Source organism: Canis aureus, chromosome X (genome assembly GCF_053574225.1).
Source record: "Canis aureus isolate CA01 chromosome X, VMU_Caureus_v.1.0, whole genome shotgun sequence".
NCBI classification, from domain to species: domain Eukaryota; kingdom Metazoa; phylum Chordata; class Mammalia; order Carnivora; family Canidae; genus Canis; species Canis aureus.
This window is the reverse complement of record NC_135649.1, coordinates 69,246,966-69,270,076: the sequence shown is the minus strand read 5'-3', so window position 1 is coordinate 69,270,076 and position 23,111 is coordinate 69,246,966. Positions and strand designations below refer to the sequence as shown.

General features: G+C 38.0%; 1 protein-coding gene and 1 pseudogene across 6 annotated transcripts in view; one reads left to right on the top strand and one right to left on the bottom strand.

The window, feature by feature from the left end:
* Positions 1-23,111, bottom strand: part of TEX11 (testis expressed 11) — a 323,813-nt gene that overhangs the window by 109,877 nt on the left and 190,825 nt on the right. For all 6 annotated transcript variants that reach the window (XM_077890293.1, XM_077890296.1, XM_077890292.1 and 3 more), the window contains 4 exons: positions 15,359-15,480; positions 13,429-13,514; positions 10,399-10,455; positions 945-985 (listed from right to left, as the gene is read on the bottom strand). In XM_077890293.1, the coding sequence (XP_077746419.1) occupies positions 945-985; positions 10,399-10,455; positions 13,429-13,514; positions 15,359-15,480 (306 nt within the window). The remainder of the gene's footprint in view (positions 1-944; positions 986-10,398; positions 10,456-13,428; positions 13,515-15,358; positions 15,481-23,111) is intronic.
* On the top strand, positions 15,657-16,848 carry LOC144308248 (microtubule-associated protein RP/EB family member 1 pseudogene; annotated as a pseudogene).

Sequence of the window (23,111 nt, the reverse complement as noted above, 5' to 3'; positions counted from 1 at the left end):
GGATTTACATGTAAGGAAATAGAATAGAGGGCAGCCCCAGCGGTGCAGCAGTTTAGGGCCACCTGCAGCCCAGGGTGTGATCCTGGAGACCCTGGATCGAGTCCCATGGCAGGCTCTCTGCATGGTGCCTGCTTCTCCCTCTGCCTGTGTCTCTGCCTCTCTCTTTCCCTGTGTATGTGTCTCTATGAATAAATAAATAAAATCTTAAAAAAAAGGAAATAGAATAGAAACAATCATTAAGAATACTGAAATGGAGATTGAGAACTAGAAGGGTATAAATTGGCATAATACTGAGCTCCCACAGCAAGCACATTAAAGAACCAGGACATGCTATCATCATCACAAGACATTTATTACAGAACCACATACCTTTCTGAAAGGTAAAGATACCAACCAGCCAAGTTTAAAAGCTTTGGTTTCTAAGCCACTTTGCTACATTTAACACCTTAGTGAAACGTATTTGAGGTATAAAATTGAACTATTGTAATAAATAGCATAGAGTTTCTAAGATGTTTTGGACATAAGAAAATAGGTACTTGGGTAGTGGAAATAGGAAGAGCTGTTAGGCAAAAGGGACACTGGGTAAGAAAGCACAGAGTTGGCAAAAAAATTTTGATGTGGCTAGGATGTTAGCTTGAATGATGATCCTTTTTCACCTGTTCTAGGTTAGGATCAAGTAGCAATAAGGATAGACAGAAGGAAGGATGGAAGGAAGGAAATATCTTTAAAATAAATTGGAATAAAAAGAGCTAAAATCACATTTGGAGATGAATGTTAGTGATCACAAACTTTTCTCTGCTTGGGAATAGAGAAACTAAAGTAGATTGCTATGGCAAACATTAATAAAAGCATGAAGCTTAACTCAAACACAAAGTCTGTCTGAGTCATATACTTGGAGAATTTAATAGAAGATAGAAGCAAGATGTAGGACTGAAAATATTTACCTGTATTCAAGCAAGTCAAAAGTCTATCCATTTCTTTCTTTCTAAAAAAATAAGAAGAAAAGAGTGTTATCCTACTGTTTCAAAGCTTTATTTACTACAGGGAAGTATCAAAATGAGACCCCAAGAGAGCTACACAAAGACAATGCAAAATTGTGGTTTATTGGTCAAGGCTCCAACCTATCATTTCAACATTTTTCCTCAGTATAGGATACTGTTCCTCATTCCCCAGTGCTCTCACATTTTTTCTCTCTTCCCCTTTTACTCCTACTCTCAGCAAAGGATTTCAATGGCTGATAAGGTTTTATATTACAGGGTCTTTGAATCTGAGAGCAGACAGTGATTTTTGTGATTTTCAAGCTTTTTTTTTTTAAGAGGAATTAGAACACTTGTTCCAAATAAACTTCTATGAAAATCTAATAAATTAGAAGTTTAGCTGCTCTGTTTCAATCAGTGGTGGGTAGAGGCCTAAAGCCTCACCTTCCTGAAGTCCCTGAGGCAGTGCCACAGAATTTCCAGGGTTCTGAGGAATATATTTAAAAAAACACTTATCCAGTCCAGACCCTTCATTTTACAGATGAGGAAACAGATCTGGAAATGGGAGATGATGTGTCCAATGCCATGCAATTAACGACAATTTCAGGACTACTACACAGGTCTCTTGACCCTTTGTCAAACTTCTTTAAGGGGTATATAAATTTTAACAGAGGAAAATACGCCATCTTATTAAACAAAAGAATGGAATGTAAGTACTGGCCAGCTCAACTAAGGAAGTTAACAGGAAGTAGAGTATACTCTGAGACTGGCCTTATCATGAGGATCTCTAGTATTATATAATAAAGACTGTGCTTCAGGAAAAGTAGCAACTCTCTCAGAGATAAATATTAGAAGTCTGGTTTACATAAAATAACTTCTTAAACTTTACAGATTTGAATTTCAGCTCATCTAAAGTTGACTTCTTCACTTATTTAATTCAGTAACTGTATAAAATAATCTAGTAAGGGCCCATTAATGTAAAAGAATAGTATAAATAAATATGAAGACCTGAAAAGGGATGTATATAGTCTATTTAAGAAACAAATAGCTTTAAATTTTTTTAGCACATGAGCTACTATAATACTTGGGTAGATATCGCTTAATGAAAACCATGGGATTTTTAAAGAGAAATGAACTTTAAAAATTATTCAGTCTAGCTTTTTTAATTTAACAGATGAAGAAAATAAAGCTAAGAGAAGTTAAACAAGTTGTTGTCTAATGTGAACTGGAGTTAGTGAAATAACAAACTGGAACTTAATTCTGTGACTCTTCCACTAAATTGGGCTTTCAAAAAATTTAAGGTTTGTTAAATAAGGTCCTGACTACTATCTGCAAAAAACTGTTAGCAGATGTTCTTTATGACTATATTTACTTGGAAACAATCAAAGTATATTTTAAACTATTCTGTAATTTATCAATAATTTAAACAGTATTCCTTTCCATTCCCCATTTCCAAATTGGTTTTATTTATTTTATTTATTGTATAATAAATTTATTTTTTATTGATGTTCAATTTACCAACATACAGAATAACACCCAGTGCTCATCCCGTCAAGTACCCCCCTCAGTGCCTGTCACCCAGTCACCCCCACCCCCGCCCTCCTCCACTTCCACCACCCCTAGTTCGTTTCCCAGAGTTAGGAGTCTTCATGTTCTGTCTCCCTTTCTGATATTTCCCACACATTTCTTCTCCCTTCCCTTATATTCCCTTTCAGTATTATTTATATTCCCCAAATGAATGAGAACATATAATGTTTGTCCTTTTCTGATTGACTTACTTCACTCAGCATAATACCCTCCAGATCCAGCCACGTCGAAGCAAATGGTGGGTATTTGTCGTTTCTAATGGCTGAGTAATATTCCATTGTATACATAAACCACATCTTCATTATCCAATCATCTTTCTATGGACACCGAGGCTCCTTCCACAGTCTGGCTATTGTGGACATTGCTGCTAGAAACATCGGGGTGCAGGTGTCCCGGCGTTTCACTGCATCTGTATCTTTGGGATAAATCTCAAGCAGTGCAATTGCTGGGTCGTAGGGCAGGTCTATTTTTAACTCTTTGAGGAACCGCCACACAGTTTTCCAGAGTGGCTGCACCAGTTCACATTCCCACCAACAGTGCAAGAGGGTTCCCGTTTCTCCACATCCTCTCCAACATTTGTGGTTTCCTGTCTTGTTAATTTTCCCCATTCTCACTGGTGTGAGGTGGTATCTCATTGTGGTTTTGATTTGTATTTCCCTGATGGCAAGTGATGCATAGCATTTTCTCATGTGTATGTTGGTCATGTCTATGTCTTCCTCTGTGAGATTTCTGTTCATGTCTTTTGCCCATTTCATGATTGGATTGTTTGTTTCTTTGGTGCTGAGTTTCATAAGTTCTTTATAGATCATGGATACTAGCCCTTTATCTGATACGCCATTGCAAATATCTTCTCCCATTCTGTAGGTTGTCTTTTAGTTTTGTTGACTGTATCCTTTGCTGTAAAAAAGCTTCTTATCTTGATGAAGTCCCAATAGTTCATTTTTGCTTTTGTTTCTTTTGCCTTCGTGGATGTATCTTGCAAGAAATTACTGTGGCCAAGTTCAAAAAGGGTATTGCCTGTGTTCTCCTCTAGGATTTTGATGGAATCTTGTCTCACATTTAGATCTTTCATCCATTTTGAGTTTATCTTTGTGTATGGTGAAAGAGAGTGGTCTAGTTTCACTCCTCTGCATGTGGATGTCCAATATTCCCAGCACCATTTATTGAAGAGACTGTCTTTCTTCCAATGGATAGTCTTTCCTCCTTTATTGAATATTAGTTGACCATAAAGTTCAGGGTCCACTTCTGGGTTCTCTATTCTGTTCCATTGATCTATGTGTATATTTTTGTGCCAGTACCACACTGTCTTGATGACCACAGCTTTGTAGTACAACCTGAAATCTGGCATTGTGATGCCCCCAGATATGGTTTTCTTTTTTAAAATTCCCCTGGCTATTCGGGGTCTTTTCTGATTCCACGCAAATCTTAAAATAATTTGTTCTAACTCTCTGAAGAAAGTCCATGGTATTTTGATAGGGATTGCATTAAACGTGTAAATTGCCCTGGGTAACATTGACATTTTCACAATATTAATTCTGCCAATCCATGAGCATGGAATATTTTTCCATCTCTTTGTGTCTTCCTCAATTTCTTTCAGAAGTGTTCTATAGTTTCTAGGGTATAGATCCTTTACTTCTTTGGTGAGGTTTATTCCTAGGTATCTTATGCTTTTGGGTGCAATTGTAAATGGGATTGACTCCTTAATTTCTCTTTCTTCAGTCTCATTGTTAGTGTATAGAAATGCCACTGATTTCTGGGCATTGATTTTGTATCCTGCCACGCTACCAAATTGCTGTATGAATTCTAGCAATCTTGGGGTGGAGGCTTTTGGGTTTTCTATGTAGAGTATCATGTCATCAGTGAAGAGGGAGAGTTTGACTTCTTCTTTGCCAATTTGAATGCGTTTAATGTCTTTTTGTTGTCTGATTACTGAGGCTAGGACTTCCAGTACTATGTTGAATAGCAGTGGTGAGAGTGGACATCCCTGTCTTGTTCCTGATCTTAGGGGAAAGGCTCCCAGTGCCTCCCCATTGAGAATGATATTTGCTGTGGGCTTTTCGTAGATGGCTTTTAAGATGTCGAGGAATGCTCCCTCTATCCCTACACTCTGAAGAGTTTTGATCAGGAATGGATGCTGTATTTTGTCAAATGCTTTCTCTGCATCTAATGAGAGGATCATATGGTTCTTGGTTTTTCTCTTGCTGATATGATGAATCACATTGATTGTTTTAGGAGTGCTGAACCAGCCTTGTGTCCCGGGGATAAATCCTACTTGGTCATGGTGAATAATTTTCTTAATGTACTCTTGGATTCTATTGGCTAGTATCTTGTTGAGAATTTTTGCATCCGTGTTCATCAAGGATATTGGTCTGTAATTCTCCTTTTTGGTGGGGTCTTTGGTTTTGGAATTAAGGTGATGCTGGCCTCATAGAATGAATTTGGAAGTACTCCATCTCTTTCTATCTTTCCAAACAGCTTTAGTAGAATAGGTATGGTTTCTTCTTTAAACGTTTGATAGAATTCCCCTGAGAAGCCGTCTGTCCCTGGACTTTTGTGTCTTGGGAGGTTTTTGATGACTGCTTCAATTTCCTCCCTGGTTATTGGCCTGTTCAGGTTTTCTATTTCTTCCTGTTCCAGTTTTGGTAGTTTGTAGCTTTCCAGGAATGCGTCCATTTCTTCTAGACTGCCTAATTTATTGGCGTATAGCTGTTCATAATATGTTTTTAAAATCATTTGTATTTCTTTGGTGTTGGTAGTGATCTCTCCTTTCTCATTCATGATTTTATTAATTTGAGTCTTCTCTCCTTTTTAATAAGGCTGGCTAATGGTTTATCTATCTTATTAATTCTTTCAAAGAACCAACTCCTGGTTTTGTTGATCTGTTCCACAGTTCTTCTGGTCTCGATTTCGTTGAGTTCTGCTCGAATCTTTATTAACTCTCTTCTTCTGCTGGCTGTAGGATCTATTTGCTGTTTTTTCTCTAGCTCCTTTATGTGTAAGGTTAGCTTTTGTATTTGAGTTCTTTCCAGTTTTTGAATGGATGCTTGAATTGTGATGTATTTCCGCCTTAGGACTCCTTTTGCTGCATCCCAAAGATTCTGAACGGTTGTATCTTCATTCTCATTAGTTTCCATGAATCTTTTTAATTCTTCCTTAATTTCATGGTTGACCCTTTCATCTTTTAGCAGGATGGTTCTTAACCTCCACGTGTTTGAGGTCCTTCCAAACTTCTTGTTGTGATTTAGTTCTAATTTCAAGGCATTATGGTCTGAGAATATGCAGGGGACGATCCCAATCTTTTGGTATCGGTTCAGAGCCGATTTGTGACCCAGTATGTGGTCTATTCTGGAGAAAGTTCCATGTGCGCTTGAGAAGAATGTGTATTCAGTTGAGTTTGGATGTAAAGTTCTGTAGATATCTGTGAAATCCATCTGGTCCAGTGTATCATTTAAAGCTCTTGTTTCTTTGGAGATGTGCTTAGAAGACCTATCGAGTATAGAAAGAGCTAGATTGAAGTCACCAAGTATAAGTGTATTATTATCTAAGTATTTCTTCACTTTGGTTATTAATTGATTGATATATTTGGCAGCTCCCACATTCGGGGCATATATATTGAGGATTGTTAAGTCCTCTTGTTGGATAGATCCTTTAAGTATGATATAGTGTCCCTCTTCATCTCACTACAGTCTTCAGGGTAAATTTTAGTTTATCTGATATAAGGATGGCTACTCCTGCTTTCTTTTGAGGACCATTCGAATGGTAAATGGTTCTCCAACCTTTTATTTTCAGGCTGTAGGTGTCCTTCTGTCTAAAATGAGTCTCTTGTAGACAGCAAATGGATGGGTCCTGCTTTTTTATCCAGTCTGAAACCCTGCGCCTTTTGATGGGGTCATTAAGCCCGTTCACATTCAGAGTTACTATTGAGAGATATGAGTTTAGTGTCATCATGATATCTATTCAGTCTTTGTTTTTGTGGATTGTTCCACTGAACTTCTTCTTAAAGGGGAATTTTAAGAGTCCCCCTTAAAATTTCTTGCAGAGCTGGTTTGAAGGTCACATATTCTTTCAGTTCCTGCCTGTCTTGGAAGCTCTTTATCACTCCTTCCATTTTGAATGAGAGCCTTGCTGGATAAAGTATTCTTGGTTGCATGTTCTTCTCATTTAGTACCCTGAATATATCCTGCCAGCCCTTTCTGGCCTGCCAGGTCTCTGTGGAGAGGTCTGCTGTTACCCTAATTCTCCTCCCCATAAAAGTCAGGGATTTCTTGTCTCTTGCTGCTTTAAGGATCTTCTCTTTATCTTTGGAATTTGCAAGCTTCACAATTAAATGTCGAGGTGTTGAACGGTTTTTATTGATTTTAGAGGGGGGGGATCTCTCTATTTCCTGGATCTGAATGCCTGTTTCCCTTCCCAGATTAGGAAAGTTTTCAGCTAGAATTGGTTCAAATACATATTCTGGCCCTCTGTCCCTTTCGGCGCCCTCGGGAACCCCAATTAAACGTAGATTTTTCTTCCTCAGGCTGTCGTTTATTTCCCTTAATCTATCTTCATGGTCTTTTAATTGTTTGTCTCTTTTTTCCTCAGTTTCCCTCTTTGCCATCAACTTGTCTTCTATGTCACTCACTGGTTCTTCCACCTCATTAACCCTCGTCGTTAGGACCTCTAGTTTGGATTGCATCTCATTCAATTGATTTTTAATTTCTGCCTGATTAGCTCTAAATTCTGAAGTCTCTTGAGTCCTTTATGCTTTTTTCTAGAGCCACCAGTAGCTGTTTAATAGTGCCTCTGAATTGGTTTTCTGACATTGAATTGTAATCCAGATTTTGTAACTCTCTGGGAGAGAGGACTGTTCTCTGATTCTTTCTTTTGAGGTGAGGTTTTCCTTGTAGTCATTTTGCTCAGTGCAGAGTGGCCAAAAACAAGTTGTATTGGGAAAAGGAGAAAAAGAGAGGAGAGAAAGAAGGAAAGAAAAGAGAAAAAGAAAAAACAAAAAAGGAAGAAAAAAAGGGAAAAAGTGAAGAATAAGAGAAGGAAAAAGAAAGAAAGGGGAAAAAGGGTGGGGGAAACAAATAGAAATCAAAAAGCAAAAAAAAAAAAAAAAGAACAAACAGGGGAGTATCTTCTGTTTCTGTATACTTTAAGTCCCTTGACTTCCCCTGGAACTTGTCCGTCTGGCTGGTCTTCTGGGGGAGGGGCCTGTTGTGCTGATTTTCAGGTGTTAGCACTTGGGGGAGCTGCTCTGCCCCTGCCTGGTGCAGGGCTCAGTGGGGGTTGTTTACCCGTGAGGCCCCAGGAGGAACAACCACAGTGGCCGCGGCCAGCTCTGGAGCCCTGGATTCAGCTCCCGCAGTAGCTACAGAGCTCTTGGGCTGCAGGGGCCTGGGGGCTCCCGGGGGGTGGGAGGGGGCGCTGATTTGCTTAGCTCGGGGCAGGAGCGTCCTTGCTATCCTGGGCCCTCCTGGCCTCTGCCTGTCCCGGAAGGAGGCGCGATGCTGGGCTGTGTCCCGGCGCCCTGTGCTCCCGGGCCTGCGCTGTTGGATTTGCGCTCCCAGCCTCTCCGGAGCCACCGCCCAAGCCCCTCCGAGCTGCTCCCGGTCCACCATGCGCGCTGCAGCCCTTTAGGGAGCTCGGCGCTCTCTCCCCGGTGCGCAGTTGCTCTGTTAGTGTCCCAGGGAGCCTGAGGGTATCCCCGCCCTTCTGGGGTCCTGCTCTAACTCCCTGCAAGCGCCTTTCCACCCAGGAAGATTGTTGAAGCTCCTGCTTCTCCGGGATGGTGCTTTCCTGTCCTGGGGGCACTGGCCCCGGCCTTAGCCCCGGCTCCTCGTGGGGCCCCTCCCCCTCGGATCCCTTTTGTTTCTTTATTTCTTTTTTCCCGTCTTCCTACCTTGATAGAAGCGTGAACTCTTCTCACTGTAGCATTCCAGCTGTTCTCTCTTTAAATCTCACGCCGAATTCGTAGATTTTCAGGATGATTTTAAGGTTATCTAGGTAATTTGGTGGGGACAGGTGACTTGGGGACCCTACTCTTCCGCCATCTTGCCCCTCCCTCTCCAAATTGGTTTTAATGACTGAGGTTTGACTATATGCCACAATTACTAGAACATGAAGTGCTTTTTAAGACCAGTACTAAGGATCTTCTTGTAAAGAACTGATTGATATTCAGCGATTTATTTTTTTTAAAGATTTTATTTATTTATTCATGAGAGACAGAGAGAGAGAGACAGAGACAGAGACACAGGCAGAGGAAAAAACAGGCTCCATACAGGGAGTCCGACGTGGGACTTGATCCCCGGTCTCCAGGATCACACCCTGGGCCGAAGGCAGTGCTAAACCCCTGAGCCACCCAGGCTGCACAATATTCAGTGATTTAAATAAACTGAGTGGCTATTATGTCTCAGATACTGTCCTAGGTTCCAGAGATACAAAGATAAATACAAATAATCCTAGTCCTCAAAGAAATCTTATAATCTATTAGCTATGTTTAGTCTCTGAATTTAAGTGACTTTTTAATATTTTGAAAATTGAAGTGTAGTTAATGCATAATGTTATATGAGTTTCAGGTGTACAACACAGTGATTGGACAAGTCTATACAGTATACTTTGCTTACCACAAGTGTAGCTGCCATCAGCCATTATATTTTTAAACTTTTTATTGTGGAAAATTTCCAAGATGTTTCTATGTTAATAGACAAATGGTTCCCCATTTACCTATTACCTAGCTTCAATAATTATTAAACTCATTATCAATCTTATTTCAATCATACTTCCACCCATTCCTTTCCCTCCCCTATTGTTTTGAAGCCAATTCTAGACATCATATCATTTCATCTATAAATATTTTAGGATGTGTCTCTAAGAGATAAGGATTCTTTTTAAAAACATAACCACATTATCATTATATGCCTAAAATTAATGTGTTAATATCATAAAATATTTGGTCATTATTAAAATTTACAGTTTTCTCATTATCTTTGTTTGCATTCCCTTCTAATGTATCATAGAGCCTGTGAAGAAGAGGTAAAATATATGCTTGGGTAAAATTCATATCACGAAAAAAGTTAAGTCATCAGTCCAATATTATCTAAGTCACAGATATTTCCCAAAGACTTTAACTGAAAAAAAACATTACCTCCAGATACACATTATATATAAAGCAAAAGCAAAATAGAGATATACTCTTACAGAGTTTTTATCTAAATAGAGAATATAGAGAGGAGTGATTACTTCTCTGAAAGTTATCCCTAATCAAGACTTTGAATAGAGCTTTCTTTCAAATCATTAGGAGATAGTGAATTTCGTTAATGAAAAATTGGTGACTCAATTCTTCCACCAATTGTTAAGTTCTTGATGTCTTATGCCATAGAAACTGAGAAGAAAAATATTTGAATATTTTCGACTGAGCCCTACAGATTCACAATCAACAAGCTGACTAGGTTATATTTTTCTGTGGGAGAGTAAGATACATAACTGTATATGTTTCATATTAAGAAGGGGGGAAACAGATGCAATATCATAGTAAAGTCATAGCTAACATTATTAAGGGCTTACAAGTGCTAGGCACTCTTCTAAGTGTTTTCACATATTTATTCATTGAGTCATCACAGCAACCCCATAAAGTAGGTACTACTATATTCTCATTTACAGATGTGGAAACAAAAGCCCAGGTTACACATCTAATAAGTGGCAGAGCCAGGATATGAACCGAGGAAGATTGGCCCCAGAGCCTGTATTGATTTTATTCACCATATTGTACATCTCACAACTTAAGATTTATATTGAAAGTTACTATAATTTTCTTAATGGCAAATATATCATTTCTGTGGAAATAACTTACTTGTTTTCAGATTCTGGCATTTGAGAAACTCTTGGGAAAACTAGACAAAACAAACACCTGTATGATAAAGTAATACAAAAAGTGATGCTTAGGAAAAAACATGTGAAAGATTTTTTACCAACTTACTAATCTTGATTATCCCGGGAGGCAAAAGTGAGAAACGAGAGGGTAAAGAGGAGACTAATTTAATTTTACTTATAGATCTTTGTATTGTTTTAATGGTTGTAATGAAAACAAGCAATTTTGTAATTTAGGAGAGTAATTTAAGAAAGTAACTTAAAAACAAAAGTACTGCTTATGACAAATTCTTAAATAGTTTCACTCTTTATATCATTGCTCCAAGTCATCTGCTAGAGCATCAGGTACGATGTACAAGTCTTAATATTTTTCTTAAGGAACATGAAACTGGCCTTTGGGTTCCACATAAACTAGGTGACCATTCTTTCAAGGGGATCTGACAGCATAATAACGAACTGACAAAATAAGGTAGCTTATAACGTTTTAAGTGCTAAAAATCTTTTTTAAAAATACCATCTATCCTGAATGATTTTAGATATTTATCTGACAAAGGCATGCAAGTATCTCAAGACTCCTTTGATATTTATTTCTGTGACTCCATTTCCTTTCAAAACCATGGCCTCAAATGTAGTTGACCAATAGGAGAACCACTATAAGATCCTTTTGATTTCCAATTATTTGCCACTGACACATTCTCAGTCACATCATTAGGAGTTTATCATGTCCTAACCTCACCCTTTATCTCACTACTGTATGTAAAAGTTCCCTTTTGATAAACCATTTTCCTTCACAGAAAGAGAAAAGTGGGAAAAACAAGTCAACTGATATCTTTTAAAAAAATATTTATTTGAGAGAAAAGAGCATGTGCGCACAGCAGGGGGGAGGGGCAGACAGAGAGGGAGAAGCAGACTCCTCACTGAGCAGGAAATCCCACTTGGGGCTTAATCCCAGGACCCTGGGTTCATGACCTGAGCCAAAGTCAGAGGCTTAACCAACTCATCCACCCAGGCACCCCAACTGATACCTTTTTTTAAAAACTTTAAGCATCCCTATCAAATTTCCAAACATAATTTTCACAGAAAGAAAAAAAAATCCTAAAATTCATCACGGAAACACAAAATACCCTGAATAGCCAAAGCAGCCTTGAGAAAGAATAATAAAACTGGAAACATTCACACTTCCTGGTTTCAAACTATACTGCAAAGCTATAGTAATCAAAGCAGCATGGTACCAACACAAAAATAGTAACATAGACTAAAAGAATAGAATAGAGATCCTAGAAATAAACCCATGTATAAACCATGTATATACAATGTTAACTAATATTTGAGAAGAGAACAAAGAATACTCAATGGGGGAAAGATAGTCTTTTCAATAAATTCTGCTGGTAAAACTGAATATTTACTCACAAAAAATGAAATTGGGCTACTAACTCTTACTGCTCACAAAAGTTAACTTGAAATGGATAAAACACTTAAGACCTGAAACCAGTAAAACTCCTAAAAGAAAACATAGGGGAAAAACTCTTTGACAATGACTTTTTGGATACAACACTCAAAGTACAAGCAAAAATAAACAAGTGGGACTACATCAAACCACAAAGTTTCTGCATAGCAAAGGAAACAAAGTGAAAAGGCAACCTGTAGAATAAGACAAAATATTTGCAAACCATGTACCTGATGAGGGATTACTATATAAAACAAATAAGGAGCATATACATCTCAAAAGAAAAATAAACAAATAATCTGATTTTAAAATGGGCAAGGGACTTGAATAGGCATTTTTTTTCCAAAGAAGACATGCATGGTCAACAAATACATGAAAAGATGTTGAATATCATTAATCATCAGGGAAGTGCAAATCAAGACTTACACCTGTTAAAATGGCCAGTATCAAAAAGACAGATAAGTTTTGGTGAGGATGTGGGAAAGAGTGAAACCTTCAACATTCTTAGTGGGAATCTAAATTGGTACAGCCACTGGAAAACAGTATGGAATTTCCTCAAAGATTAAAAACAGAACTACCATTTGATCCAGCAATCCCACTTTTGGGTATAGATCCAAGGGAAAAAATCACTATCTTGAAAAACTATCTGAACCCTCATGTTCATTGCAGCATTATTCAAAATAGCCAAGACATGGAAACGACTTGTGTCCACTGATAGATGAATGGATAAAGAAAATTGATATGTACACACACAGAGGAATATTTTTTAATTTATTTATTCAGGAGAAAGAGAGAGAGCACACCAGTAGGGGGAGAAGCAGAGAGAGAGAATCTCAAGCAGATTCCACACCCAATGCAGAGCCCAATGTGGAGCCTGATCTCACAGCCCTGAGGATCATGACTAGAGCTGAAATTAAGAGTCAGATGTTTAACCGACTGAGCCAACCAGCCATATAAAAGAAGGAAATCCTGCCTTTTGTGACATTATTGGACTTTGAGGGCATTGTGGAAAGATAGACAAAGAAAGACAAATAATGTATTATCTCACTCATGTATTGAATCTTTAAGAATTAAAAAGCAAAACATAGAAACAGAATAGAATGGTGTTTGCTAGAAGCTGGGTGTGGAAGAAGTGGGGAAATGTTGGTCAAAGGTTACAAACTTCAAATTATAAGATGCACAAGTTCTGGGGATCTAATGTAGAGCATGGTGACTACAGTTAACAAGACTGTATTATATATTTGAAAGTTGGGAAGAGACTAAATCTTAAATGTTCTTACCACACACAAAGAAATAGTAATTTCATGAGGTGATGAATAATTTAACTAATTTTGTTGTGTTAACCATTTCACAATATATGCATGTATCAAATTATCAGGTTATACACCTTAAACTTATACAATGTTATCTGTCAATTATATCTCAATAAAGCTTGAAAAAATTTAAAATAACAATTGGTATAGTAGGCCTGATGACATCACATCAATACTATTTTGACAAAGTTTATAGACCAAGATTAAGATTAACAAGAAATCCTTCCACATCTACAGGATATGAATTACTTACTTTAAAGCTGTAAGGACTTGTTGTGGATCTTCTGAATATTGAGCTAAATATTCCAAAGCTTTTCCTGCCACAATTTGTTGTCCATTCTAAAAAAGACAAATATAATATGTTATATTACATCTCAAAGTGATACTTACAAAATGTTACCTATATTCCTGTCCTTTCAAGGACAAGAAAAAAAATCTGAACTTGTTCATTTTATATTATCAAAAGAGCTAATTCAAGATGGTAGAATGAAGAAACAATTCATTGACAAAAGGAGAATAAGTTCATTTTGGCCCCAGAAACCCACTCCTCACTATCCATAAATACTCATAGACTTGCCAACACTGCCATGAATGCACTAGGATTAATACTGTGCTCTTTATCCCTGTTCATTAGCAGTAACCGAAAGAACCCCAGACTCCAGATTATTTCTAGCACCCCAGTCTCCATAAAGCTCTATAAATCCCCCTTTTACTCTTTTCCCATTTCTCCCCTACTCCCCCAATCTTTCTACTACACTCTCTGAAGTTTAGTTCATTATCATCAAAATCTTCTCTATGAGCAACCTCTTCCCTGAAAGTTCCCTCCACATTCTTTCTGTAATAGAAATCTAGATCCCATCAAGGATTGCTTCCAAAGAACCCCCTCATGTAGTGGCAATTTTTCTTTTGTCTCCCTTCTACTCCTAGGCCTGGAGATGAAGTAGGTGTAATTTTTGTTCTTCATTGATGTTTTAAAATTATTCTTCCTTTTTCCTCCCTAAATCCCTAGCTTCGAATTTCCTGTCATCAGACTGTATCACCCACCATTCCTCATTGAGCTGATCCACCAGCTCTTAGGCCATTTCTTCTCATTTCTTGATGACTTATCTACTGCAAAGTTATTTTCTTGAAAACCACTCCTGCAAGAACCAACTTTACACTTGCATGACTCAGAAAGTGAGTGCTTCCTTAAGTGTCTCACTTCCTCATTCTAGTCCTGCACCCTGCTCTGTCTCATGTATTCTATTGACTACTATTTCCTACCTTTCTAATTCACTCCTTTCTATTACTCCAGCAATCCTTCAACTGCACTTAGACCTCCAATCCATTCATGCTACAAATTTTTCACTGTCCTTTATCCCCTTGATGTCCTCCTCCATGTTTAGTTTAAATTCCATGGGGATTAATTATAACCACTTCCTTGTTTCTTGATTTTGCTACTCCTCTTTTGCTCCATTGTATTCATCCAGCAAAACCTTAAACCTGGTTAAATTCAACTTTCTACTGACTTTTGTGCCTATATCTATGGAGCTGAAGGTGGCTGGATAAAAACCTGTACAACTATTTCTTTATTTTAAAACTTCATCAAATAGGCCTTAATACTTACTGGGCAAGCAAGCACCCCACACTACCATGTCATTTGCTTTCTTGCCTTCCTGCATGATTAGTTTACACCTTATCTTATCTTCTCAAACTCCCTAACACCTCCTCTCCCATTCTCACTCTCAGGCAATGACTTTGTTTCCTACTTTGTTGAAAAACCTGAAGCAGTGAGGAAAAAAGCTTCCAGATTCCCACTACCACATTTATTCGTACACCAGGAACCATACCACATACTCTAATTCCTCAACTGCTTTCATGGATGAACTAATCATTTTCTTTTGTAAAGCCAATCCCTGAATTTATACACTTGTGCCCATCACCTCTCGCTTGTTTAAGGACATTGCTCTAACAATTCTCTTTTTTCTTACACACTGTCAATTTTTTGTTCTTACTGGGTCATTTCCATCAGCATATAAGCATTCTCATTCATTCCATCTCAAACAAACTTCTCATCCTACTTCTCACACCAACTACCAACTAATTTCTTTTCTTTGTAGAAAATTCCTCTAAAAGAGTTCCATTAATTGTCTCTCAAAATGGAAAAGAGGTAAAAATCTTGTAGATAAATACATAAGAATTACTTCTAGAGCAAAATGGGCAGCTATACTGAGGAGCATGACAGGTGAATCTCTATCTGTAAGTAGCTCATTCTCTCTTGGATCTTCTTCTAATAATTTCTCCAAAGTAGTAATTGCCTGCAAAGCTGAAAAGGAAAGAAATAATATAAAAAATGAGATATTCTTATCAAAGATAATAGCTATATATGGTTAATTATAATACAGTGACTTTGGAATTAATATTAAGAGCACTAATACCTTTAAAATATTAGCTAATTTTCATAAAGTCATCTAAATTGCTAAAATGTCAAGGAGGACTTGAATGTCAGAAAAATACCCAACTGAGCAATTCACCCCTGTGAATTTATCCCATGGATATACTTGCAAAAGTGAACAAAAACATACAAATATGGTTAGCATTTTTAAAAATATTTTATTTATTTATTCATAAGAGACACACAGAGAGAGAGAGAGGCAGAGACCTAGGCAGAGGGAGAAGTAGGCTCTCCTCAAGGGGCCCCACATGGGACTCGATCTCAGACCCCGGGATCACACCCTGTGCTGAAGGCAGACCCTCAACCGCTGAGCCACCCAGGTGTTCTGGTTCAGCAATATTTTTTAAAGATAGAATAAAAAGTTTGGGTGGTTTGAATGAAATGAAGACAGAACCAAAGCCAGGCACAGGCAGTGGACACAGTCCCACCAAGAGCCAAAGTGAACGTATACTCAACATCCATCACCAGTGATAACCTAAGTCGACATGACATGCTGGCCTGGATCAATGAGTCTCTGCAGCTGAATCTGACAAAGATTGAACAGTTGTGCTCAGGGGCTGCCTATTGTCAGTTTATGGACATGCTGTTCCCTGGCTCCATTGCCTTGAAGAAAGTGAAATTCCAGGCTAAACTAGAGCATGAATACATCCAGAACTTCAAAATACTACAAGCAGGTTTTAAGAGAATGGGTGTTGACAAAATAATTCCTGTGGACAAATTAGTAAAAGGAAAGTTTCAGGACAATTTTTAATTTGTTCAGTGGTTCAAGAAGTTTTTTGATGCAAACTATGATGGAAAAGACTATGACCCTGTAGCTGCCAGACAAGGCCAAGAAACTGCAGTGGCTCCCTCCCTGTTGCTCCAGCTCTGAACAAACTGAAGAAACCTCTCAGCTCTAGCAGTGCAGCTCCACAGAAGTTCATTGCAACACACGGAACTACTGCAACCCCTAAGGCTGGCCTGGGTGTGGTGCGAAAGAATCCTGGTGTGGGCAACGGGGATGACAAAGCAGCTGAATTGATGCAGCAGGTCAATGTATTGAAACTTACCGTCAAAGACTTGGAGAAAGAGAGAGATTTCTACTTTGGAAAGCTGAGAAACATTGAATTGATTTGCCAGGAGAACAAAGGGGAAAACAACTCCCTATTGCAGAGGATTGTGGACATTCTCTATGCCACAGATGAAGGCTTCGTGATGCCTGATGAAGGGAGCTCACAAGAGGAACAAGAAGAGCATTAACAGCCTGGACCAGCAGAGCAACATCCGAATTCTTCACTCCAAATCATGTACTTAACTGTAAAATGACCCCTTTTATTATTCTTAGAGGATTCACTGGTTTCTTTTCATGAGCAAACAGTACCTCTTCTTAAAGTGCACTTTGCAGAAGTTTCTGTCCTTTTCCAATAAATTTGAGTTAGGAGCTTCTACCCTATAGCAGAGCAGTATTAACATCTAGTTGGGTCACCTGAGGAAAGAGAGGCTGACCGTATTGCTCACTGTGTGGACACTGGTAACACTCACTGCTGGAGGAGGTGCTTTTATGTCATACACTGAGATGGAGTCCTCAGTAGAGAAATGTAAAGACTGACTTGAATTTCAAGCTAATGTGAAATCTTGGCAGAGAACGTTTTAATAAATAAATGTCTTAAGAATATTTATTTATTTTTTAAATTTATTTTTTATTCGTGTTCAATTTGCCAACATATAGAATAACACCCAGTGCTCATCCCATCAAGTGCCCCCCCTCAGTGCCTGTCACCCAGTCACCCCCACCTCCCGCCCACCTCCCTTTCTACCATCCCTAGTTCGTTTCCCAGAGTTAGGAGTTTCTCATGTTCTGTCTCCCTCTCTGATATTTCCCACTCACTTTTTTTCCTTTCCCCTTTATTCCCTTTCACTATTTTTTATATTCCCCAAATGAATGAGACCATATGTTTGTCCTTCTCCGATTGACTTATTTCACTCAGCATAATACCCTCCAGTTCCATCCACGTCGAAGCAAATGGTGGGTATTTGTTGTTTCTAATGGCTGAGTAATATTCCATTGTATACATAAACCACATCTTCTTTATCCATTCATCTTTCAATGGACACCGAGGCTCCTTCCACAGTGTGGCTATTGTGGACATTGCTGCTAGAAACATTGGGGTGCTGGTGTCCCGGCGTTTCACTGCATCTGTATCTTTGGGGTAAATCCCCAGCAGTGCAACTGCTGAGTCGTAGGGCAGTTCTATTTTTAACTCTTTGAGGAACCTCCACACAGTTTTCCAGAGTGGCTGCACCAGTTCACATTCCCACCAACAGTGCAGGAGGGTTCCCCTTTCTCCTCATCCTCTCCAACATTTGTTGTTTCCTGTCTTGTTAATGTTCAACATTCTCACTGGTGTGAGGTGGTATCTCATTGTGGTTTTGATTTGTATCTCCCTGATGGCCAGCGATGCGGAGCATTTTCTCATGTTCTTGTTGCCATGTCTATGTCTTCCTCTGTGAGATCTCTGTTCATGTCTTTTGCCCATTTCATGATTGGATTGTTTGTTTCTTTGGTGCTGAGTTTCATAAGTTCTTTATAGATCTTGGATACTAGCCCATTATCTGAAAGGTCATTTGCAAATATCTTCTCCCATTCTGTAGGTTGTCTTTTAGTTTTGTTGACTGTATCCTTTGCTGTGAAAAAGCTTCTTATCTTGATGAAGTCCCAATAGTTCATTTTTGCTTTTGTTTCTTTTGCCTTCGTGGATGTATCTTGCAAGAAGTTACTGTGGCCGAGTTCAAAAGGGTGTTGCCTGTGTTCTCCTCTAGGATTTTGATGGAATCTTGTCTCACATTTAGATCTTTCATCCATTTTGAGTTTATCTTTGTGTATGGTGCAAGAGAGTGGTCTAGTTTCATTCTTCTGCATGTGGATGTCCAATTTTCCCAGAACCATTTTTTGAAGAGACTGTCCTTTTTCCAGTGGATAGTCATTCCTGCTTTGTCAAATATTAGTTGACCATAAAGTTGAGGGTCCACTTCTGGGTTCTCTATTCTGTTCCATTGATCTATGTGTCTGTTTTTGTGCCAGTACCACACTGTCTTGATGAACATAGCTTTGTAGTACAACCTGAAATCTGGCATTGTGATGCCCCCAGATATGGTTTTCTTTTTTAAAATTCCCCTGGCTATTCGGGGTCTTTTCTGATTCCACACAAATCTTAAAATATTTTGTTTCAACTCTCTGAAGAAAGTCCATGGTATTTGGATAGGGATTGCATTAAACGTGTATATTGCCCTGGGTAACATTGACATTTTCACAATATTAATTCTGCCAATCCATGAGCATGGAATATTTTTCCATCTCTTTGTGTCATCCTCAATTTCTTTCAGACGTGTTCAGTAGTTTTTAGGGTATAGATCCTTTACCTCTTTGGTTAGGTTATTACTAGGTATCTTATGCTTTTGGGTGCAATTGTAAATGGGATTGACTCTTTAATTTCTCTTTCTTCAGTGTCATTGCTAGTGTATAGAAATGCCACTGATTTCTGGGCATTGATTTTGTATCCTGCCACACTGCCAAATTGCTGTACGAGTCTTAAGAGTATTTAAAACATGTTTCCATATTTCAAAATATAAAATGTACCATGACAGGAGATTTTACGTATTTGACATGGTGTCTGGGAAGGAAGGACCAGACCTCTGGATCTTTGGAATCTGCTGTTCACAGGCCTTGCAGGGCTGCTTGAATCCTCAAAGACCTAGACCTTGGCTCCAAAAGGGAAGTTTAAAAAGTTGCTCTGCAAAGCCATTTGGTGTCCTTGACCAATTGTATTCCTGCTCTAAGAAGCAAGAGGCATTGCTGCCTAGATGGTGTGTTTTAGCCCTGAGATGTTTGAGTTGAAGAGCCTGAATTTCATTGAACATTTCTCTGATGATTTTTCCAGTTATCCCTGAAGTTTCTATATATTGTGTTTTTTGGGGAATGAGGTGTGTCCAGTTTTTAAATCTAACAACTACTTTTGGGGAATTGCCCACATCTCTGGGATTTCAATGGGAGTCATGTCCCATTTTACTGTCTTTTAAGTTTACATTGAACATGTTTCTCTTGTCTGCTCCCCTTGCCCACTGGGGACTGCTCTTTGGCTCCTTAAAGTTTGCTGCTTAGAGTGTAAGTTCAGCAGGCAGGTGGTCACACTACAAGTTCTTTCTGGACCTCTGGCAAAGGGAGTGACCAGTGAAGGCCATCGCTACATTAGGATCTGCATGGCTGGGTGTTCTCCGTACCTGCTGTCCACCACCCTCCACTGTTATCGGAATACTTTGCCAGTGCACTAATCTCTTTGGAGACAAAATTCATTAGCGTGATACTAAATGTTAAATTTCTTTTGCAGAAGATACAGTACCATGTCTTAATTAATTATTAATATTTAAAATATTTCATTCCTTAACTCTTCTTCATTGCTTTGCCCCTAGCCTATTCAGTTCCTTTGTTTGGCAGAATTCTGCAAAATGTGTATTACCCACTAGTGAGATTGTTCAGCCCCTGATGTATTTGTATTGATTTGTTTCCGGTGGTAGCTTGTCCTAAAATGTGTGTAGAAAGCAGATATTTTATGATAAAATTGTTGTGTAGTGCATGCTGTGTGGAATTCAGAGGAAAACCCAGATTCAGGGATTAACAATGCCGAAAAATGCAAGTAACTAGCCATTGTTCAAAATAACAGTGGTGCTATTTCTCTTTTGTGGCCTTTAAGACTTTTGTTGCCCTAAAATTCCATTTTATTGGGAACCCATTTTCCACCTGGTTTTTCTTGACAGCGTTTTTTTCTACTTTAAACAGTTTCTAAATAAAATTCTGTATTTCAAGAAAAAAAAAAGGTAGAATAAAAATATAGAGCCAACCTAAATTCCATTAAATAATGGATGGGTTAAATACATTTTGGTACATTCATAAAATGGAATATAAAACAATAAAATTTAAAAATGAATGGTGATATTGCATTCTATTACATATCATAAAGGTAGACTACAATAAGTTAAATATATGTACTATACAACTTAATAATTAAAATAAAACAAAAGATGGGTAATAAGCTAAAAGATGACATAAATGTAATCATAAAAAATACTAAATCCAAAAGAAAGTAGAAAAAAGAAAAATGATAACAAAGAACAGGTGGGACAAACAGAAGACAAATGACAAGATGCTAAATTTAAACTTTACCATATCAATAATCGTGTTAAATATAAATGGTCTATACAACCCAAGTGAAAGACAGATAGTCACACTGAAGTAAAGAAAGCAACATTCAACTATAGACTACCTACAAGAAACACAATTTAAATATAAAGACAAAATTGTTAAAAGAAAATGCATGGAATAATATATACTATGTTAAAGGTAATCGAAAGAAAGCTGGGATACTAGTATTTTATTAATACAGTTTCCTACTGAGGGATATAAATTATGTATTTTGCTGGAATAGTGCTTCAGGAACATCCCTGTGTATATCTTTGTGCATCCTATGCTTCTTTTTCTTTGAGGGGGGAGGTGAGGGAGAGAGGGGATGAGAGGAAAGGGACAGAGGGAGGGAAAGAATCCTCAAACAGACTCTATGACAAATGCAGAGCTCAAGCCCAACACAGGGCTCAATCCCACAAACCCAAGAACATGACCTGAACTGAAATCAAAAGTCAGAGGCTTAACTGACTGAGTCACCCAGGCATCCCTCATATGCTTATTCTTTACAGTACATTCTGTGAATGGAACTGCTCGTTCACAGGATTGCACAATTAAATTTCTCTCTTGTCATCAACAGATTGCCCTTGAAATAAGGTTCTGTGTGCCGAGGGCTACAGGTGTGGGAAGAATGAGGGAATGATGGCTAAAGAGTATGAAAATTCTTTTGTGGAGTGCTGAAAATGTGCTGAAATTAGATTGTGAGGATAGTTGTCTAATTCTCTGATACAGTAAAAGCTATAGAATTGTATACTTTAGATAAGTGAATATTCTGGTGGGGGAATTATAAAGCTATTAAAAAAGAAAGTTGGAGTGGCTATATTAATATCAGACAAAATGGATTTCAGAGCAAAGAATATTACATGACAGAAGGTTAATTCATGATGATAAAGGAATTAATTCATTACAAGAACATAACAATCCTAAATGTTTATACACCTAATGATACAATTTCAAAACTGAAGGAGTAAAATTTTAAAGAACTATAAGGAAAAATTAAGAGATCCACAATTATACTCAAAGATTTCAGTATATTTTCTTAATAACTGATAGAAAAAGTAGTGAATCAGCAAGGATGTAGTACACTTTACACTATTAATCAGCTTGACCTGAATAATGCTTATAGAACACTCAAACAATAGTAAAATATACATTTTTCGCAAGTGCACATAGAACATTTGCAAATAAAGACAATATTCTGGGCGATAGAACAAGACTTAACTTTTTTTTTTAAAGATTTTATTTATTTATGAGAGACACAGAAAGAGGCAGGCAGAGACATAGGCAGAAGGAGAAGCAGGCTCCATGCAGGGAGCCCGATGTGGGATTCGATCCCGGGTCTCCAGGATCACGCCCTGGACTGAAGGCAGATGCTCAACCGCTGAGCCACCCAGGCATCCCAAGACTTAACGTTTTTAAAAGGATTCAAGTCAAAAAAAAAAAAAAAAAAAGGATTCAAGTCATGCAAAATTATGACCTTTGACTACATGATTTCAAATTCATTATACAGCTAAACTAATTAAGACAGTGTGGAAGTGGTATAAGGAAGAGATGAACAGAACAATGGAAGAGAATGCAAAATCCAGAAGGAGACCCACATGCATATATGACAACTAATTTCAATAAATGCGCAAGGTAATTCAGTTGAAAAAGGATAGTTTTTAAATAAATAATGCTGAAAAATGATGCTGGAATGATTAGATAGCCATGTGCAAAAAGAATGAACTTTGGTTCATACCTTAAGTGCAAAAATTAATATATAAAATTGATCACAGAACTAACCATACACTTAAACTTATAAAATTTCTTGAAGAAAACACAGGAAAAAAATCTTTGTTACCTTAGATTAGGTAAAGGTTTCGTAGCTATTCCATAAAAGAGGAAAAAAGATAAAGCCATCAAACTTCTCATGAAAGACATTGATAAGAAAATAAAAGAAAAAATTATAAAACATACATCTGATAATTTGTATCTAAATATTTAAAGAGCAGGGTGGGACAAGATAGCAGAGGAGTAGGGTCCCCAAGTCACCTGTCCCCACCAACTTACCTAGGTAACTTTCAAATCATCCTGAAAACCTACGAATTCAATCTGAGATTTAAAGAGAGAACAGCTGGAACGCTATAGAGAGAAGGGTTTGTGCTTCTAACAAGTACAACTCGTGTTTAGCCACTCTGCACTGAGCAAAATGACAAGAATTCACCACAAAAGAAAGAATCAGGAACAGTACTCTCTCCCACAGAGTTACAGAATTTGGATTACAATTTGATGTCAGAAAGACAATTCAGAA